Here is a 22,579-nt window from a genome sequence, read left to right as displayed (position 1 = left end):
ACTATTCTCTCCCTTGTACGTCGCTTTGGACAAAAGCGTCTGCTAAATGACTAAATGTAAATGTAAATGTCCTCTTTAACAGAAAAACTCCACTGCGAGACAAGGAATCTTCACACATCCTATCACCTCGGCTACAAGCACCTGGTTCCTGGAGGAGGGTCCGCTAATTGTCAAACATGGCACCATCAAAGACAGAGCCATTGACCTTTTGCTGAAGGGTGACAGAAACACGTTGACCTCATTAAAATGGATAATCTGGGTATTAACAAGGCAGGACCTTGGTTTATAACACTGGGAATATTTGGTCCAATCATTTCGACTTTTCTGTATTATCTCTACACCAGTGATGTACATTCTTCAGTCCTCGTGAAGATAAGGTATGACCACAGACAGAGAGAGATGTTTCGAAAGCTGCTATTTTTAGGAGTTTAATTTATAACTGTATTCGTATTATCAATGCACTGAACAACCCACAATGTACATTTGACTTTTGTGCTTATAATGAAAGCACCCACCTCAAATCGACTTAAAGCTGGTTTACACTCACACTAGGTTAACGTTTAAATTCAAAGCTCTACTCTCGCGTAAGTACCATGGAGAGCAAACTTTCAGGCCAATGGGTTAAGAGCGCTGTCCGGTCCTGATGTGATAGCTTGTTTTTAATCGCACAGCAATAAGGCACTCCGCAGCCCCACAGGTCCGCAATAAGAAGCACTAGATCGAGGGAAATGTACAAGTGCTTGTTCAATTTCAGGAGTGATGAAACGTTTCTGGTGCCACACCGATGATTCATCGGTAAATCGTGACATAAACCTATGGTCTACCATCTTATGCGTAATAGCGCCCCAGCATCCCAAGCATACGGGTAGTGCGCCTCTCTGCCTACGTTCATGTGTGAGCTGCCGGTAGGCCTCTGGCAACATCCATTTGCATGACCTTAGTCGGCAGGGCATGAGACAGGCACGGAGGAATTCCATTCGTGTGGGGAAGGAGAATGCTTGCCATCCCGCAATATTGTTTGTTATGAAGATAACGGTGATAATACGTCAAACACGTCCTATAAAGACGCAATGCAACTGGAATTAAATACCGGGCCAGGTCTGTGTCATGTTAGCACTGACATATGTAAGAGTGCATCCTATCGAGGAGCCCTTCTCGGAATTCCAGTGGTGTCAAATTTTAGACTACAGACACATAGCGCTTCAAATGTATCAAATTGAGGTTGTCCTGAAACAGGCTCGCTAACTTTGAAACGAATATTACATAAGGTTGGCGATGTCTCAAGTGGTGATATCTCGATTTATAAGATGGAGCGAGCTCGGATTATTCGTTGTACGTTTAAATTATACTTCATTTTCAATATGGCCGAACAACCGTGGTTCCCTGGTAGCCGTCACCTTTACGGGTTTGTTTGAAAACGTTAGGGAACTTGATCACTCTTGATTATTCGATTTTAAGAAGATTAAATCGTGCGAGTCAAGTTGTTTCATTTCAATGGCCACCCTGTCCCCGCATTGCCTGGTTAGAGGGTAACCAATGGAACACCTGCTCAAATTGCATACGCAAAATGTCAGTGTTGACTCGCAGAATTTGGCATAAAACGATAGCAGCCTCACTCGTACATAGTGTTAGAAATATATATTCTAAATATGGGCATCCACACACTGTCCGCTCAGAAACGTTCCAAATTCTGTCGGTTTCACCTTCACCGGGCGCATCAATAACATGGATATGTTGCCACTGGAATGGATGTCGGCACGCAATATCCTAACCCACCGCTGTTCACCTCCAACGCGGAGTATTGAAATGGATTAACATGGAAGGAAGGGCGATTATTCTTATTTAACATCAACGAATTAGACGAATAAATATAGTTTAAATAAATATATTTATTTATATCGGATTCTGGTTTGGATAGAGAAGTTGCCCAAAAATACACATTTACTGCAATAAATAAGCAGACTGCCAGGTGTTAAGCACAAACCAGCATCAGTTAAGTTTTTGCTGTCGCCATGGGCTGGCTCTTATTCTAAAGCCACTCCGTTTTACGCTGGCAATAACTGTAGCCCAGTGTGTCCGCTGCAAAGCACAAGACTGCATGCTATTTTAAATGACGATAAAACATACTTACAATTCCTTGATGAGCATCTTCCCGTGTGCTTTATGTATTGTGATAAGTTATTTTATCGCTCTATAGCGGCCCAAATCGGTGTAAGCCCTCAGCCTGTCTTTCTTTCTGTCTACCACCTCTCCCGCTTCTATGTCATTCTAGCTCCCGTTTTTCTATTTTCCACAAATTCACTTCCTGAACAGGGCCGAGGGGGGCGCGGCATCGTCGCGGTAAGCGCAAACCTAGAAATGTGACATAACCGTGCTGACGTCAGAGAAGGGGTTTGATGAACGCAATGATCGTTTAAGTTCGGGGATGACCATCATCATCTGTCCCCTAATATACTGTGATGTCGAGACGTTACTCGAATGTGACCTAGAAATCCACATTGCAGAAAGAACAGACCAAGCCAAAAACGTCCAAGCGTCCTCCTGTTAGCCTCAACATAAAGACCAAAACCTTTTGGTGTCATGTGATGGGATGCTAAAGCATTAATGAACCATCGAACGCACAATATATTTTATGATAATAATTTATTACTCACACATAAGAATAATGCCTCTAAACAAATACAAATACCTCTTACAAAGTGTACTGCAAGACAGAGGGGAAAGAATGTTATGAAGAAAAGGCTGCAAAGATATTTCACAAAAAAAACATGGTTCTGATGAGAAATGTCATGAAATAAAAATCAAATAAATACTTAAAATAAGGCAATATTAATTACAAGCAATGAAGCGTGCTGCCTATTTGACTATTATCTCTGCTGTTCAAACTTTTAAAACATTAGCTTTGACATTTTACCTCATCATTTTCAACCACTCAGTCTTTTTCACATAACCTTTCAATGGTTCTCAACAAAACAACACATCATGTAAAACACTTCAGCAATCATTTTTTTTTTTCATATCAATGTTAAAAATACTGAATTTGTTAAAGTTAAAACATGGGATATACCCTTACGATATAAACTGATGGAGGCTGGGTTGAAGTGCTCAGTTTCCCATGATTAGTAGGCACATAAAAGCCCAAAAAATTAATCGAAAAAGTAAAACATAATACAATTTAAATAAAAACAATCCACAAAGTAAAGCCACTTTTATGTATAAATATTGTGTCTGCGTCAACTCTTACCATAAAAAAATATTTATAAAATGAAATACATGAGAGTAGCTTTACGTGTGTAACTGTAACTTACAAATCACATTCATTCCTTTTAAAGTAGGCCTGCACACTTCTATGGTCAAACCTGGGCACATTTTATTAAACTGACCGTCCCTCTTGTTAAATATCATCAACGTCTTTATCTGCTGATAGGCTAAACATAAATCATGTTTATTGATCAATATCCAACCAGTCAGCTCTCTGTTGTGTCTGATGTAGCTGATCTAAACAAAAGCAGTCTCTAAAAAGAGCACCTTCGTATTAGTCATATTGAGAGTATACATCTAATATGTTGAAACATGAAACATGAAACATTTGGAAGACATCAGTTGATCTGATAACAACACATTTAAATAAATAACAGGAAAGGTGAAGCTCTCTGTGTTCTCAAGGAGTCTAGAATCATGGTGCAGCCTGCCACTGAGAGACAGAACATAACTCCCTCTCCTCTCCTCTCCTCTCCCCATGACTCTCTCTCTCTCGCTTCTCTCTCCTCTCCCCATGACTCTCACTCTCTCTCTCTTTCTTTCTCTCGCTTCTTCTCTTTGTCTTTCAACTCCTTCTAATTTCTACCCCTCAGATTTAGCCCGCTGTACCCCAGCTCTACACAAAAGCCTCTGGGTTGGTGGTCCCGTTGATCTTCAGGTAGATTTTGGCCTCGTTGTCCTTCTCCTTCCTCTTCAGCCTCAGCTGTCGGCGGAAGTACACCAGGTAGAGGGGCAGGAGGAAGCCAAACATACTCACTCCCAGCAGACCAACGTTCACCTGTGAGAGAGGACACCAGTCAGTAACCCTAGCCAGCTATCACCTTCAGTTACCCTAGCCAGCTATCACCGTCAGTTACCCTAGCCAGCTATCACCGTCAGTTACCCTAGCCAGCTTTCACAGTCAGTTACCCTAGCCAGCTATCACCGTCAGTTACCCTAGCCAGCTTTCACAGTCAGTTACCCTAGCCAGCTTTCACAGTCAGTTACCCTAGCCAGCTATCACCGTCAGTTACCCTAGCCAGCTATCACAGTCAGTTACCCTAGCCAGCTTTCACAGTCAGTTACCCTAGCCAGCTATCACCGTCAGTTACCCTAGCCAGCTATCACCGTCAGTTACCCTAGCCAGCTTTCACAGTCAGTTACCCTAGCCAGTTATCACAGTCAGTTACCCTAGCCAGCTATCACATTCAGTTACCCTAGCCAGCTATCACCGTCAGTTACCCTAGCCAGCTATCACAGTCAGTTACCCTAGCCAGCTTTCACAGTCAGTTACCCTAGCCAGCTATCACCATCAGTTCAACTAAAACTAAACCCACCGTTTGCAAATCAATTCAACTACTTTTTGATTCATTTAAAATGTTACCTTTCAATTGCATGTACAGTTTTAATTTAGTTGGCAAGTTTATCCAAAGCAACATGCACACTGTGTGTGTTTGTGTACATTTTATTTTATTTTATGCACTCTATCCTAGTTTTTATGTTATATGTCTATTTTTATGTGGATCACTGCATGTAATTTCTTTGTGCACGTCATTTATTTGCTGTTATGCACTGTGAGCTGCATTGTTTTGTATGAAAGGTGCTATACAAATAAAGTTTATTATTATTATACACTAGGAGTGTAACCTACCCAGGTGGGGTCTCCCTCGAGGGGGCCCATCATAGCCATGAACAGAGGCTGCTGCAGCAGTGCGAAGAGAGCGCTAACCAGAGACTGCATCCCCGTCAGACTACCAAACTGGGACGAGGGGTAGCTGTGTCCAGAGAGAGATTCAGTATCAGTTAAAACACACTTTGCACAAGATCAATAAAAATGAGATCTACGCTCTATGCTATGGTATACTAAACAAAGTCTAAATATGTTATATAATTGCATTCGAAAATGATTTCAAAATAAACATTTAAAGACACAAATACATATAGTATATAAATGGTATGATGATTTAAACCAAACCAAAAACATACACAGCAGCATAGAGTCCACCAGTGGCTGAGTGGAGGAATCCTCTTACGATGGTGTGCAGGACGAAAGACAGCATCTGGGGAAGAGGAGATTCATACATCACATCACATACATCACATACTGTACATCACTCAGTACTCCATAGAGAAGCCTCGCTCCCTCTGACGCTCAAGTCAAACAAGCAGAATTGAGGTACTGACTATATCTCTAGAGGGCAGTCATGGTCAAGGTTTCATTCTTATGTGGTATATTGAACAGAGTTCATTTCTTCTATGGAGCAAGTTTTGAGACACTCTCGCTCTTTCCCTCAAATATATATTTATGAGGGAGATTGTTTGGCATTCATTACACAATGTTACCACTAGGAGATGATCTTGTACACCATTGCTCTCAACATCACTGTACAAAACTGCTTATTACACCCTAAACAAACACACAGCAAGACACACACACACACACACACACACACACACACACACACACACACACACACACACACACACACTACGAGCACACACACTGACAAAACAAGCACTGGTTTACTTAGACCACACTCACACACACATACGCACACGCACACAAACATGCACAAACACACACCTGTAGAGGCAGGTTTGGGATGAGGCAGGTGATGCCAAAGCCCACTAAGAGGATGTTGGTGAAGACGAAGGCCCGTGTGGCATTAGTGATCTTCTGGATCTGTCTGTCCCGGCGCTTCGGCTGAGGCTGGTCTCTGAAAGGCACAAACATCATCATCATCATCATCATCACCATCATCACCATCATCAATGCTGAATCACTTGTCAAAATGATTGTCACTCATGATGTGTTAACACACTTTAAATGATAAATCTAGATGTTATTCTCTTATGTAGTGTGTACATAAATATAGTTTAAATATATGAACTAATAATATATATTTAATTTAGATATATGTTTAAATATTTATATATTGAAACTTGAGTAATGCTCTCTCCTAGTGAATGGGAGTCTGAACTCTTGAGGTGAGTGCTTGTGTGAACATGAATGTGCTGGAATGCACGTGACTGGTCTCTGGCCTCTCGTGTCTGAACGTGCATGACTCACTTGCTGAGCTCAGTCTTCTCATTTTCCCCGTCGTCGCACTCTTTGAGCTTCCAGTCCATGATCTGACCGATGACCGGAGTTGTCATGAGGCACAGGAACTGCATCACACCGAAGATGGAGGTGTAGAGACTCACTGAGTGAGAGAAAGAGAGAGAAAGAGAGAGAAAGAGAGAAAGAAGATTACTTAACTGCTTAATAAATAACTCCTCTGGTTAGTCAGTAACTACACAGGTGAGTGGTTAACTCATAAGCTTGCAAATGACTGCACTTGCAACTAATGCCTGAAGCACTAAAACATTACACTCGGTTACAGAGCCAAGCAAAACACATCAACTAAGCATTGGCAACTAAGAATGTAACTACATGCACTACACTAGTGTTGATGATACAAGGGTCACACCACTTTTTGGGGAAACACTGTTGGACAACATGTCGGAAAATGCCGACAGAGGCAAAAAAAGAAGGCAGCTGTTTTTGATGAAAAAGCACTAATCCTATGAGTGTCCATTCAATGTTTCTCAGTAATGTAGCAAGTGCTGCCCAGAAAGATGGCCAGTGTATCATCAGCATTATGACTGTCAGTCTTACCCAACTCCATTCTCTCCACTGGGGACAAAAAGAAAGGTCAGCAGTGAATACAGTGATTAAGAGAGAGAGCCTAAAAATGACATTAATCAATGCATCTAATGCAATCGTCAAAAGAAGCATTGCTTTTAACATCTTGTTGTTTTTATGTCTCTTCAGACACTCGATTTACCAGATATCTACTCTATTTTCACACGACTACAGAACATATAAGAACATAACGACATGAACCGCGTCAGGAGCCTAGTAAGTGATGTTTATGTTTTATAGTTTTAATTACATGTACTTAATTAGTAGGGGACACTTAGGGGTACTGGTACTTGTGTAAACAGGGAAAGTAGTGTATACACTTTTTCTGTGTGCATTTGTCCCTTGGAACTCAACCCATGATCTCAGATCTTAGCACCTTGCTCTTTCAGTTGAGCCCAATTGTCTTCCAATTTCCCACATACAACCAAAACACACACACAAACACACACACACACACACACACACACACACACACACACACACACACACACACACACACACACCTGTGTTGAGGTCTCCGCCGCTGAGGTCCTCCAGGATGTTATTCATGGCCCCCATGTAGAAGATGAGACGGAGCTGCGTCACACACATGGTGACCAGAGACAGCATGAAGAGAGGGCTTAGGATGCTGTGCATGAAGGACTGGGCTGCAGGGGGGAAACACACACACACACACACTTGTTAAAGTCAAAAACTCAAAAGAAGCAACCGCAGCAACACTTGATTCTAAATCCTATTCTGATGGTCAGTCATATAGAAGTGTGTGTGTGTGTGTGTGTGTGTGAGAGTGTGTGTGAGTGTGTGTGAGTGTGTGTGTGTCTGTATAAGTGTGTGTGTGTGTGTGTGTGTGTGTGTGTGTGTGTGTCTAACTGTGTGTGTGTGTGTGTGTGAGAGAGTGTGTGTGATGGCCTTCATCTGAGATGCCCTGTAGCTGCACCATCAATGAATGTGAATGTATCAGATCAAGCTTGAGAGATCAATGAATGTGAATGTATCTGATCAAGCTTGAGAGATCAATGAATGTAAATGTATCAGATCAAGTTTGTGAGAACTGAAGTTCTTTTCTTATTTTGCACCTCCTGCACTGCTTGTAAGCCGTGATAATATAGTGAGTTGGGTGTTTGATGTTGCCAGATGTTCTCTTACACTCTTCCTTGGGCTTGCACTGCACCTCTAGGTCCATGGTGGAGAGGCACAGTGTGTTGCCCTCGGTGGTGGACAGCTCCTTGGGCTTCTGGGAGTGGCCCACGCTCAGACGCCGGCCCACCGTAGTCACCTGCTGGTAAAACTGCTTCCCTGTGATCTTGTGATCAAAACCCAGCCAGCTGAACTTGATCTTCACCCTAGAGACAGGAATGGAGGGGGAAAGAGGCAGAAGCAAAAAGATAAACAGAGAGGTAGAGGGAGAAACGAAAATGAAAGAGAGAGAGAGTGTGAGTTAGACAGACAGACAGAGAGAGACCGAGAGAGAGAGACAGAGACAGAGACAGAGACAGAGAGAGACATAGAGGGGGGGAGAGAGAGACATATAGACAAGACAAGTTTTAGTTTCCATATGAAATGTAGTTGGCTCTAAACATGTTATTAGTGCATATGTTACACACACTCCCACAAGTCACTGTACAGTATGTGTGATGCATTATGGGTGTCATATGTCAGGCGTGTCTGCTGTTTGTGTATGAGATGGTGTGTGTGTGTGTGTGTGTGTGTGTGTGTGTGTGTGTGTCTTACGAGTAGTCCATGTCCTCTGGTCCAGGGAAAGGCTCCAGGGGCCAGTTTAACAAGCAGTTGACGAAGACGATGCCAGCGCAGGCGGCCCACACTACCAGGATGGTGATGAAGGACACTCCCAGATCATAGATCACCTGCACACACACACACACACACACAACACATACCAGTCAGGCACTGGGATTTCTCAGGAATAATTTGTGCCAGCACACTCACTTATCAATGTTGATTTATTGATCTAGTCCCCATTATATTGTTTTAGAGTAAATAAAACCGCTATAAACGTCTGTGCAGTCACCTTATCACATGGGATACTTTGGATGGATGACTGAAACACAATAGCCGAGTCCTTTTAGGTCACGGTCCTCACAAGGATCCCACAGACTAAGGACTCTAGATTGGAGAATAGTAATGAGGTGCTTTTACTGTGTGTGTACCTGAATATTCCTAAAGGTAATCTGGCACGTCATGCACCCACACTCTTGCAGTCATGTCCTCGCTCTTGTTAATGAGTACAGCCAAATGACCATGACAACCAGCTGACAGGACTACTGGCTCTAGGAACATTGATATTACCACGCAAGCTCTCTAAGAACTCTGCCTATGTATCTTCCTGAGGACCAAGGTCCCATGGTGCACCAGCAAGTACAAGGAAATACTTAGGTCACATAATACGTGCTTTGGAGTAAAAACCAAACTGCCACTCAGTTGTGAAATGGCCAATGCATGGAGGAGAATAGTTTTCTATAACTGGGTTGTGTGCAAGGGCTCAGCGTCTCAGAAAGAACTTTACCTTAATGCCAGGGAAGGTGACAGCAGACGAGGCGTACGACCCGATCATCAGGGCAATAAATGTGGAGCGAAGGTCTCCAAACATGTTTGGCAGCTGTAGATTAAAGAAGAGAAGAATTCAGCAGCTCATTAGGATTTACATAACAGCATCAGCAGTCAAACAATCACATTTATCCGCTCAGTAGACATCTCTATAGAAAGGGACATCAAGTACCCTTCAGATTGAAATTGAAAGCCTTTATTGTCATTGGATTTGCATACAACAAATTTTGGATCGATAGATGTTTCCAGAAGAACGGCCGCTCCCTAGTTATCACACTGTGATGCTGTTAGCACATTTGCTCGGCCAGTTGAGCCAAAGGACCCTAGTTTAGAGCAGTACATTTTAAATATAGTGGTGGCTGAAATTGTTATGGTAATGGTTGTGATCAGAAATCAGAGATTTTTCTTGTCATTGTCATCTATGTGCTTGCACTTGGAGGTTTGGGTTCGGATTAGGATATGATGAAGGCAATGTTGACTATGAAGTACACTATATAAGTGATGACAATTTTGAGTTTGATGGGTGAATTAGAAATATGGTGGTTGAGTGGTGGAACTGAACATAGTCACAGCCAGAATTGCCCCGAATGGTGATGGCTTCAATTAACCTAATGAAACACACTGATTCATTAGCCGATTCAAAACGAGTGTCAAAAATCATTATATACCAAATAATTAAAATAAGAAATGTATCGTGTTAACGCGTTAAATGTGTGTGGGAGACCGTAAGCCCCTGTCAACAACCACTTAAATGTGACCAAATATAATATATTGCCATTCGTTATCACTAAGCTAAACCTCTTTGGAAGACTGAGTATTGCAGAGCAGTTGGAGGAAGGGTACCGAATTGGCATTCAAAAACATGTAGTATCATCCAGTTTTTCTGAATCTATTCTGCTCTAAACTACTCGTATCATCCAGTCTTTCTCACTCTATTCTGCTCTAAACTTATACACCCTGTGTTTTTTTTTATCTACTCTGTTTTAAACTTCTTGTACACAATGTTTCTGAATCTAGTCTACTCTAAACTTCTACTACCCAATGTTTAAACCTCTGGAACCCAACCCAATGTTTCTTAAACCATTCTGCTCTAAACCTCTCATGCCCAATTTTACAGTTTGTTGAGAGTTGTTGGTGTTTTCATGAAATAAATCTTTGTTTTTTAATATATTCTACTCAAAACCTCTCTTAAACCGCACTGCCCAACTGCCCCCCCCCCCCCCCCAAATAAATCACCAGCCGCCACTGTTCAAAACTATTAGCCCTCAGAGGCATCCGCTGGGCTCTTCTGGACCGGGCCGAGGATGCCATCCAATTAGGGGATCTGGCAACAGCAGACAAACAACTCTGAAAGGGTTTACAGTGCGAGGGCCCATGCTGGGAAGCCCTCTCTCAGAAGCAGACAGCACAGAGATGGACAAGAAAACAAACTGATGATGAACTATAAAATGATAAAAATGTGTTTAGCAGGTGATTAGACCGGGTCAAGGATGATCTACATTTATAGCTGTATGAAAGGTACGTCTGTTCCATGGAAACTGTACTGCTCTCCGTTTGGATACATGCAAAGATACAAAAACACGCAGGACATAAAATAAGATCAATTCCTATCTATATATAACAATAATACAGCTAAAAAACAAAAACACAGGGTGAAAATCAGTGACCCCTATCTCTCTTTCTTTCTCTCTTTCTCTATCTCTCTATCTCTGTTCTCTTGGCCAGTAAGGGGAGGAAAAAAATTAGACAAGCCAACAAAGCCTTCCTCATCCATGAAGCCCTGATGTGTGTGTGTGTGTGTGTGTGTGTGTGTGTGTGTGTGTGTGTGTGTGTGTGTGTGTGTGTGTGGGTGCCTTCCTCATCCATGAAGCTGTCGCTCACTCATTACTTCTCTAATTGGGACACCACATTAACAGTGGAACAGCACATCCATTATCCCCCAGAAATATCTTACACTGCTCTGCACAAGTGTACTCGCAACAACAACAAGTTGCCGTTACATAAATGCCTGTGCGTTTTACTGCTGAGAAAACACTTTCATCTCGACAATCATCAGCGGAACTCCTGCAGACTTTACAAACCGCGGGGGAGGGAGAGGCTCTTTCACAAAGGCTGGAAATCACTTGTCCTTTGAAGTCTGTGGTCTGCCATCCAGAAACAGTGACATGTGACAGTGACACTCGCAAACAAGTTGCGAGTTATGTGTGGATAGGTTACAGAGGTCTTGCCAGTTTGATCTGCAAACAACCAGTTTTTGTCAAAAATGCCGTGTCAAATTTCTTGCCATTTCTTCACTCAACTTTCTACACTCAAGTTTTATTCCAAAAACCTTTCAAGTGAAAGTACATTAGAATATCATCCAAATAAGTGGAGCAGTATGGTGTAATATCTGAAACCTATACTAATAGTTATTGCATTGCATGCAATGCATAAGGATGTCCTCACCGTTCCGTTACTGATTGTTTTATCATCAGACTGTGGCCTGGAGGACCTGCTGACTGCTGACAAACTAATGTTTTTTTGTAAATTACCACCCTCTACTGGGCTGGAATATATCCATTGTTTACCCCACATCTTCCTGTCCTGACTCTAGAATACATCTGTGTTTTCATTTCTAAAAGTGAATCACTCTTTGAGACTTAAAGCACAAATCACTTGTCTCGTTCACTGAATACATGCTCTCACACACTGACAGGCTTTTCTCCCTCACTTTTCCAAGAGTTGCGTGGCAGCAACACACTCCTGTTCATACTCAAATATAACCAAAGTCAAGGTCAAAGTCAGCCCATCTTGACTCATGGCCCAAAACCCCCTTAGGCTACACTTGACCCCGTGACCCCAAGCTGTTGCCATGACCTCAGCACTTGCCTCTTGCATCAGTGCATCAGAGCTACTTAACACCAAACAAGAGAATGGCACAAGATGAAAACGCCCTCTAGGGTGGACCTAATGATTAACCCGCACACAGACCTCCTGCCTACTCTGCTCTCCCTCACACAGGCGCCTTGCTTGTACCTGAAAGAAAAGTCAATGGGCCTTCTGGGTCCTTGAACTACGTTATGGTCCGCTTGAGACAGTGTTGGAGTGCACATACATAAGTAATAAAAAATGACCTCCGACAAGGAAGTTAGGTTTTCGGTGCAGTTTATTTGTCTGTTTGTCTGTCTGTTTGTTTGCCTGTCTTTGTGCAGGATTACACAAAAACTACCAGTCCCTTTTTCATGACACACAATGGAAAGGCCAACCAAGGAGGAACCATTACAACCTACTAACTGGAACTCAGACACTAGCAATAATATGATCCGTCTTCAAAACTATGAGGAACCGTTACATTTTGACGCATCTGTGACTCACGTGAGCTTGACTAATCTAGTTTCACTTCTGCTAATGTTGCGAAATACGGCATTTGGCCTTGGCGTACGTTGGTCTGCGCTCTCTTTGTACTTTTAGTATGTGTCTAACTAGTGCGTGTGGGTTTACTTGTCTAACTCTAAGCCCCAACCCCAACCCTAACAGCGTTTAGACGTGAGAGCGCTGCTTGTCTAACTCTAAGCCCCAACCCTAACAGCGTTTAGACCTGAGAGGGCAGCTTGTACTCACTGTTAGAGAGGTGAAGGTCATACACATTCCTCCAAACCCGTTGAAGGTCAGGGCAACGAAGATGAGCACCGAGAGCTCTGAAAGAAAGACATATTGACAAAGATTCATTACAAATTTGAACATTTGAACATATACTAAAAGAAAAGATTCCAAGCGCATAAACGCATGGTCATGCAGGGGTAGTCTTGCAGAATGGCGTGCCCAAACTACCACTCTCACACTGGAAGACGGAATGGCGTGCCGAAACTACCACTCTCACACTGGCAGACAGACAGACAGACAGACAGAATGGTGGACACATGATCTTACCGTCTGGGTTGTAGGCTCCATAAGCGATCAGCAGACAGGAGAAAGCAAAGCAGGTGCTGGTGGAGGAGAGGACAGACACTCAGAGGATGAATTCAAATGGCAGAATTGAAGTGAAACTATTTGTGTGTGTGTGTTTGTGTGTGTGGCTGCGTGTGTGTGGCTGCGTGTGTGTGTGTGTGTGTGTGTGTGTGTGTGTGTGTGTGTGGCTGTGTGTGTGTCTGTGTGTGTGTGTGTGGCTGTGTGTGTGTGTGTGTGTGTGTGTGTGTGTGTGTTTGTGTGTGTGTGTGTGTGTCTGTGTGTGTGTCTGTGTGTGTGTCTGTGTGTGTGTCTGTGTGTGTGTGGCTGTGTGTGTGTGTGTGTGTGTGTGTGGCTGTGTGTGTGTGTGTGTGTGTGTGTGTGTGTGTGTTTGTGTGTGTGTGTGTGTGTGGCTGTGTGTGTGTGTGTGTGTGTGTGTGTGTGTGTCTGTGTGTGTGTGGCTGTGTGGGTGTGTGTGTGTGTGTGTGTGTGTGTGTGTGTGTGTCCATGTGTATGAGCAACGGTAAATGTTTGTAAGTTTTAATTTTCCCCACCAGGTGTGTGTGTATTCATGTAGCTTCCAGTCAATGCATACATATTGTCTCTCCATGATGCGTGCTTCTGCGTGCGGAGTGCGTCTCACCTGCCAAGCAGCCTGAGCTTGCGGGGGCCGTACTTGTCCATGACGATGCCCAGGGGCAGGGTGATGGCGCTGAGGAGGAAGGAGCCCACGGTGAAGGCCATGTTCAGCATCTCGTCCTGCTCCTTGCAGATGAGCCAGCCGTTCATGCGTATCGCGCCCTCCTCCGGGTGCAGGGGCCGGACCTCCACACCGCCCTGGTCCTGGTAGTAGTCATACTCGTCCTCCGACTGGCTGCCCACGGCCGCCGCAGGGTGCAACGTGAGGTTCAGCAAGGAGGAGCTGTTGCCTGTAAGAAGAGAAGCGAAGAGAGAGGAGAGGAGAGGTTACTTTGTGTAATGCAGGAGTACATTGGCCTTTTCCAGTTTGTATATTGCAATGACAAGTTTACTTCAGTCGTACTGAAAACTGAAACACTGAAAAGGTTAATTAGAAGAAAAAAAACGGTATCTCTGCACATTGGAGACAGCTCAGGGGTATACCTACCATACTATAGATTACTATACATTTCAACCAATTACAGATGTGTAATGTAATGTGTGTAATGCATGCAGTGCAAAGCATACTGCCTCTGGGCTTTGCAAGTAAACCCTAAATACCAATCTCCAAATATTCTCTCCACTTCTTCCAGTCTTACACCCACTGAGTGAGTGCATAGTATTGGCATGCTAATAACGTATAGCTGAGATGCATAACGATCAAGTGCTTCCAATGTCCATCTCCATCTCTGACGTGAACCCAGCGGAGTGAATGTATAAGTGAGAAATATGATGAGAGGGTGCAACAGATGGAGAGAATAGAGAGGGAGAGAGAGAAAAAGAGAGGGAGAAGGAGGGGGAGGAAGGAATGAAGAGAGAGAGCGAGAGGATGAAATGGAGGGGGAGAGAGGGAGAGAGAGGAAGAAGGAGAGAGATGGGGGGGTGTGCATGCGTCATGAAAGAGCTATCAGATTCTGGGAGGGCAACCGTGTCGACACGCTGCCACGGCAACGCCACGCTACAGTGACTTCACAAGGCGAGGGGTTCAGCTACGGCACGTGCTGCCATGAACCTCTCAACTTCCCATCATGCTCCTGTGGCCTCAGCAGCTTGGCCTTGACACCACATGAGATCAGGGTGTGGGTGTGTGTGTGCGCGTGTGTGTGTGTGTGTAATGCATTAGGGCATGAATTGTGTTTCATGTGCAGAGTGAAAAGGTTATCATGACATTATTCAGAGCCCAGCCAAGGTACTTCTTTAAGCTGAGATGTCATCAGATCCACAGACATAAAAGTGGGTAATTCAGAGAAACTGCTGAACGTGACTGTAAGAACACCGCATGGAGGAGTGCCCTGGCCTTTTAGTCCTCTATAAAACAATGAACTGAGGTCAGAGGTAAGATATGGGGAGAGGAGTCACGGGGCCGTTATCTGACATCATATGGTGCAGGAACACATTTTATTGCCACTCTTTTGAACTGTTATATCATCTGTAGCGATAGAGAGATAGCAGGGAACAGAATGTCTAACGTATGAAATATTAGTGAACCATGTGGAGAGTCAGCACATTCACATCCACAGTCAGTCCAAGAGAAACGTGACCGGGTGGGGGGGGGGGGGGGGGGGGGGGCTGAAGGGGCCCAATGCTAGACAGGATATCTAGACCAAGGCCAACTGTTTACTTTGGGTTTAGGCTACTGAGTGTTACATTTTTACACTCAATTTTCCACTTCAGTTTCTAACTATGTCCCTCGATACAGTACTTTTATGTTTTGTCCAAAGTGGTTCTTAGTCCCTACAGTGATAAGAAGTCCGCAACTATACAAAATGCAAAAAAAAAGGACCAGCAGTAATGTGTGTGTGTGTGTAGGGCTGAACGATTAATTGCATTTGCAATTTAATCGCGATATGATAGAACGCGATTTTCTAACCGCAACGTTCGCGATTAAAAAACGTGGTATAAAAAAAAAAAAAAACTTTTTTTTTTTTTAAAAAGGTTCAAAAAACTTTTTTTTTTTTTTTTTTTTTGATGGTACATTTTGCACACAGTGTTTAAAAAGTGCATGCCTAGTGTTTATACTTAAAATGACTTTTTTTAAATTACTTAAATGCACAGTGGCAAAGCCACCGATTTGTTGTTCTTGTTTCTGTAATGAGCAGTTAAATAAAAATGTAAAATGTGGGAAAGAATATTTTACACTAAATGTATCTAATATTGTGTTGGTCATATTTAAATCATTCATTACGTTTTGTTGGGGAAAAAAAGAGGATACAAAAAAAAAAATTGCATATTAAATCGCAATCGCAACATTTTGGTAAAAAATCGCAATTAGATTATTTTCCCAAATCGTTCAGCCCTATGTGTGTGTTGGGGGGGTGGGGGCTGTGCCAGGGCACGTGTGGTACAGTGCTGTCATCTCCAGCTGAATCAGGTCAGTAGCAGCTAGGTGGCAAACGTGTTTCCTTGCCCCAGCCGACTCCAACTTGCCCCAGCCGGCACGTGCGGCCCTGTACTCGTGTATGGAATGCGTGACGTGCTTGGCAGCAACGCAAGAGAGGAGCCACGGTCTGCTCAATGCACAGACACTCTCATTCACAGATGTTCTATTTCACACATGTTGCATGAGGGGGCTTTTCAAGAGCGGGACGTGGGTGGTGAAGAGGGTGTTAACTGGGTCAGGACAGTGAAGTGGCAGCTTGTCCTGCCAAATATACCTGCACTCGCAATACATCATCCCCCCTCAAACACCCGCTTGACCCAGCGGGTTTAGACCCGAACAATCTACATCTTCACTGAGGCCAGATCTGGGTCTGAACAGGGCAAGATCCGTTCCCCTGGTCAGCTGTACAGCACTGCAGTGGAGGAGTGGGGTGGAGTCAGATGCATGGGCCCAAGGAACAATAAATTGCACCCATGTGTCAACATGGCGGCTTGCCCGCAATCACTGATTAAAAAAAGCGCTTAGCAGACACATGGCACTATCAGCGAGCAGGCACTCCCTGAGAGATAGCGGCTACGAGCCGCGGGGAAACATGCAACATGCTGAGCGGGACTCAGAAAGATGACGCAGCAATCTGAGCCAAGAGAGTTCTCCACAGGAAGAAAATGGCCCGGCTACAAAGGGCCAGTCGTCAGGATTTTAAAACTGAATTTTAGATTTTTAGACCACCCGTAGAAATAGAACCTGCCTTCCTTGCGCGTTACATCTTACAAAATATTTGAGAGATCTTGTTTCAGTGTGCTTATGATTGATAATTTGGTTGATAGACTTTAAAGTGTGATTTTAAGTGAGTATGTGTTGTTATACAGTGATGTTAACTCAAGGATGATAAAATATCTTCTAAAGAATTCACACCGCAACAAATGAAGATGAGCGCTGCGAGGATGAGGCCTTGGTAGATAACAGAAGAGATCAATCAGATTAAGATATGACATTTGTTCAAATCCATCATGGTATATTTACCCAATCTGATAGTCTCTTGATGAGGCGAACATATTTTTCCCCCTGGCAGTATTCATCCACACACACACACACACACACACACACACACAGATACACAAACCTCTCTCTCCATAGCACTAGGTTTATCTTTGGACTTTAAAACCCGAGATGTTCCCCAATAAAATCTTTGATTTGATCTTGTCTGGTGTTTTTCGGTTTTTGGCTATGGTGGAGGAGGAGGGGGGGGGGGGTCTGCTATCTCAAAGGAATGAGACTTCGTCATGTCTGTCATATATTGAGCCACAGATACGTCTTCTTATCTCGGCACGGCAGAAACCATTGAAAAACAACAGGACTACACGAAAACAACAAAACATGCTATGCATGGCACTTTTCCACTCAAAACACCAGCACCACTTCGGAGAAAAATATGGTTGTACAACGTTTGTTATTGACAGGAGGTGCACACTAAGCAGCACTGCCCAATCCCACTCTGAGAGATAAAGATTAAAATATCTATCACTGCAGAACCCCACCACAACCACACTTCAGCACAGTCCAACAGAGCAGATCACTGTTATTGTCTCCATCGGATTTACCTTAGTGCTATGGTTTTAACCTCTAAAAAGTTGTTCAATTCAAACTCAATTGCCAGTCTCAAGAAAAAGACTAGACATGGTACTTAGGTGCAGATGCTGGTGGATTGAGGCACCAAACTGTCTGTCCCTTGGCATGAACACAATAACATGTGTATTCTCAATAACCTGTGTCAGTATATTATTTGCTGACAAATCAGTGCATAGCTGTCATCATTTCATCACTCCTTTAAAGAAATTCCATTTGTATTCAGTCAGCACCTTTTTGGATAGTGTAACATAGGCTATTTACAGAAACTCTGCCTATACAGGAGCTCATCCTCATATCAGATCCTCTGTAAACAACATGGAGTCTATAATGAGACAGAGACTCAGTTTGGCTATGGGCTTCTAGGAAGACACCATCCCTCTTACTTAAGGACAAGAACACAAAGGACTCGTTTGTGCCGCTTCCCTCTTGGGAGCCTAAGTTACATCACATAAATACAGTTGTCAAGTCCAAAGGACAAAGCATTCCAGACATGCCTCGGAAGCCAAGGGCAACACTTTGAGATAGGGATCGCAAATTAGCCACTGGACATTAACTAATAGCGGTCGATTTAACTCTCCACAGAGCGGTATCTGTACACTATTTGGGGTTTTCAGTGGAAAATTGGACATATGGTCAGACTATGTAAGGATTTAATCTAAGAACAAAAAACACTATTATGGTATTTTGTTTTCAGTGTGTATCCAGTTTTGAAGGTAGTTACACTAAAGTCTCTCTGTGTACGAGTGACCTCGGATGCGTTTTTGTTCTTATGGAGGCGAGAGGAATTTACCAGGCTCGTTGCACGTGTACGAGTAGAAGCCCTCAGATTTGAGCATGATGAGCAGAGAGCCCCAGCCGAGCAGCACGGCAGAGAAGAGCAGGTTTTCGATGATCGCGGTCACGGCCATCCACCAGCGGCGCGCAAAGGCTGTGGTCAGGGTTGGAGCCATGGTGGCGCGGAGACGGAGAAGGAAACCTGGCCAAGATTCAAACTAATTAACAGAAGAACGACCTTAGACCTGGCGTTGTTGGCTAGGGCTAAATACTCACTGTCTCAGAGAATCGCTTCCCTTTCCATAAAACTCTCACCCGTCTTCAAAAGAATCAACCTCCCCCTCATCTCACTGTAGCTAAAAGCCGCATTACCATCGAAATAGAGGCTGCCAGTCAGATCACAGATAAATGCACCTTTTCTCCTTAATTAGGTCACCTTTCTTCATAAACTTTAAACACTGATTAAATTGAATGGCTGTTTTGTAATCTGATATAGACTGCTCCTTCCTTCCAGGGATGACACATGAACACGTTAAAAGATACTTTCACTCATCATTCAAAACTTGGTCTACACTTTCACAATGTTGTTCAATACAGCAGAAGGGATGCAGTAAGATAACAAAAAAATGTCATTCCATGTAAATAACTTCCTACGACTCACGATATAATATTTTACAGTGAACATACAATTAGATTACAAGATTAGTATTCTCTGTTACCTGTTGTACTTGGACTTGGACAATGACTTGAGAAATCTGATCTGGTGGTTTCTTCGATGGGAGTGTGACGGAGAACAGTGTCTTCTCCCTCAGGTACCTTTACCGTCCTCCAGACTCTCACCTCCGACTGGTTCTCACAGTGCTCCAGAGTCTATTTAAACGGGACCTGTGACCGGGCCCAGATAGCTCCTCGTTATTATTGGCTGCCTGGAAACTGACCGGGCCACGCCCAGCCGTGCCATGCAGCTTAAACAGAGAGACAACTGATGTTCAGTAACAGTTTTCGTTTCGCGTCATTCATGGATACATCCTCTCTTTGAACAGAGGAATCGACTGCCATTTCCAGAACAGAATATGCTACTGGACGCGTTTTGAATGAAGCTGTATAGACCCATGTCTGGATACGGTCTAATTGATCGGGCAAACTACTTAGGGAATTCCGACATGTAATTAACGTTATCGATCTTGGTCTGTGAACCTCACTAATGTTGAAGACATGCGGATATGTTTATTCAGGTCGCTTGATACATTTTACAAATAATCTGCTGTTTGAATGTAATGACAGACCTACCAATAGAAAGTCTGGAGACAGGTTTTCAAAAAAATCCCAGCTATTCAGGGAAAGCCTTCGTGTTCTCGAAGTTGCCATGGCCTATGCAGTGGCTCGTGTGGCGGGCCCCCCAGGGGGAGGCGTAGGCATCACCAACTACTAGTCAAATTTAGTATGGCAGGGCACTTACAGCATAGTAGCCACTAACTAACCTATTTGGTGATGAGTTTATAGCCTACGATATTATGGTCAGGATCTACCTAACCTAATTATTAATACGACGGACATGCGCCAAACATGAAGCGATCCCAAGAATGGAACAAGACAATCATAAAACTGCATTTGATCCGGCAAATTTGAATAAGTTATTGTTCAAGTTTAACTGAACTTGTAAATGTTTGAGGTTCAATTGTAGAAACAATGTATGAAATAAAACTTTGCAACAGTTGATGGACACCGGTTATTAATACTATAAAACTACTTAATTGTCGAAAGGGGGCCGCCATTAGAAGTTTGGGACCCACCGCCCTAGAGGGTGACCTGTGTGCCAGGTATGTGAGCGTGCACTCCGCGTCCTCATCCAGACATTGCAAAACACAGATAAGGTGAAATAAACAACTTTAGTCATTAAAATCACCGACCAAAAACAGTTCAGTCTGGCAACATTCCTGTAGCCTATATATCAGTTGAAAGTGTAAAAAAAGTCAAATATAAAAGTCTCTGTTAAATGAATCAGACCTTCTCCGGTGGTGCTGACTGGTTGCTGTGGGGACGATAGTGAGCCTAATTGAAGCCTAATGAATCAGCCTTGCAGTGGCCAGGGTTGAGATGGTTAATTTTGAAATGTAATAGGTTACAGATCTATTAGTTATCCAGTAAAAAATATGATAGGCTAAGTAATTAAGCTAGCCTATGTTACGCGGTGCAAATTCAAACACATCAAACACAACGCTCAAGATTTGAACGCATAATGCCAAATGAATGGGGCCTGTCTAGATGGCGAAACATACAAGCCAACAGAATACATATTATAAGCCTTAAATAATTTCTCAGTAACTGTAACAGATTACAATTACATTTATTTTGTACTTCAATTACGTAACTCTGTTACATGTCATCCCCCAACCCTGGTAGTGGCGTATAGACAATGAAGCAAAACGAATTTAATTCAAAGATTTGCCTTTCACTCAAATAGGATAAATACACTTGAGTGAAGTTCCTCATTACACTGACTAGTAGTGTTATAGACCAAATAACCAGGCAAGAACTTATTTTTTTTAAATCCCACGATTACTTTGTTTTCACGGTTCTGATGTGTAAATTGTTGTGAAAAAAAAATACTGTTGTGTTGCCCACTGAAATTAAAACCACTATTACTAACACCAGATGGTGAGGGGTAGCATTATGGCCTGATGCCAACAACACTATGTCGAGATAAGATTGGATTGTGTAGCCTACCTCCTTTTCACGTTAAAATAGCATTGAGTGCAAAATATATAGCCCTACTGTTAAAGGGTGGAGTCACTAATGAGAATTTTTGTTTTAACCTTCATGAAAGTCCTTAGGTGATTATGTGTTAATTGCAGGTTTGTGTAGGCTAATTAGTGAGAAACAAACCAACTGCATCTCTGCCAAATGATCTGAAGATGTGAGGGATGTGATCCATATAGTCTTGTTTGGCCAATCGGCCGACCTAAATAGCTTACTCATTGATCAGTGGGTTCACACACTTATCTCTGAAAACAAAGCGGAAGGCTTAATCACCCGAAGCGTGAGTATTCATGCCAGTATTCAGTTTTAAAATGTATAAAGTACTGATAGTGTGTGATGGATGTTCCACCTCAAAACAATCCTGGGGTTATTTCGAAACAAAAACGTTTTAATCCTTTAAAGAAAGAACAGCTTATACCGCACTGATTCTAACTAATAACATGTCAAGTGGGCACTAAACCTCCAAGCACAACAATGGACGGGTAGACTACATCAAAGAGCACAGAGAATAAAAATCAAAATAGTTCACTGCCTTAGTTACATAACAGGCTAACTGCCAAAGAAAAAAAACGTTTTTTTCCATCTGGGTTTGGCTTCACCCAGCCGAATCATTGGGGTGTGACGCAGAACCTTTAAGATTGTCAAGAAGAACATTTTGGTTCCCCTTTCAGGATAAGCATGAATTATTGTCAGCTTTTCACCTTTTTGCGAGAAAAACTGTCATATAAATGAATATGCTTGCAAAATATCGATTTATTAGGCAACGCCTAAAATATGTAGCCTACAATTCACAAAGTATCGGACCTGTAAATGTTTTTGTTCAGGTGTAACCTATGTGGTTAAATTATCCAAGTCGGGTCGATTGTGGCTGGTCATTCAAATGATGTTAACACTGCTTAGCGACACCCTGTGGCGCATGGTCCATCGTGTAGCTAAAATCAATC

The 22,579-nt window shown here is 43.0% G+C and overlaps 2 protein-coding genes across 3 annotated transcripts in view; both read right to left on the bottom strand.

Annotated features, from left to right (window-relative positions):
• The window catches only part of pitpnab (phosphatidylinositol transfer protein, alpha b), a 21,344-nt gene extending 18,799 nt beyond the window's left edge, over positions 1-2,545 (bottom strand). The window contains exon 1 of the mRNA XM_012816478.3: positions 2,132-2,545. Coding sequence (XP_012671932.1) covers positions 2,132-2,148 — 17 coding nt within the window. The 5' untranslated portion in view covers positions 2,149-2,545. The remainder of the gene's footprint in view (positions 1-2,131) is intronic.
• Positions 2,546-2,626: 81 nt separating this feature from the next.
• slc43a2b (solute carrier family 43 member 2b) lies at positions 2,627-19,743 on the bottom strand. 2 transcript variants are annotated; one of them, XM_031572316.1, is made up of 15 exons: positions 19,595-19,743; positions 18,892-19,077; positions 14,058-14,343; positions 13,400-13,455; positions 13,091-13,167; positions 9,450-9,542; positions 8,657-8,790; positions 8,072-8,268; positions 7,429-7,572; positions 6,899-6,916; positions 6,311-6,443; positions 5,825-5,957; positions 5,227-5,300; positions 4,892-5,015; positions 2,627-4,039 (listed from the first exon to the last, which is right to left on the bottom strand). In XM_031572316.1, the coding sequence occupies exons 2-15, from the start codon at positions 19,049-19,051 to the stop codon at positions 3,878-3,880; spliced, it is 1,791 nt and encodes a 596-aa protein (XP_031428176.1). In that variant the 5' UTR covers positions 19,052-19,077; positions 19,595-19,743; the 3' UTR covers positions 2,627-3,877. The 2 variants fall into 2 exon arrangements, with proteins under 2 accessions (XP_031428176.1, XP_012671952.1); XM_012816498.2 differs by lacking the exon at positions 6,899-6,916.
• Positions 19,744-22,579: the final 2,836 nt, after the last annotated feature.

Source organism: Clupea harengus, chromosome 8, assembly GCF_900700415.2.
Source record: "Clupea harengus chromosome 8, Ch_v2.0.2, whole genome shotgun sequence".
NCBI lineage: Eukaryota > Metazoa > Chordata > Actinopteri > Clupeiformes > Clupeidae > Clupea > Clupea harengus.
Note: the sequence above shows the minus strand (reverse complement) of the source record. Positions and strands in the feature narration are given on the sequence as shown.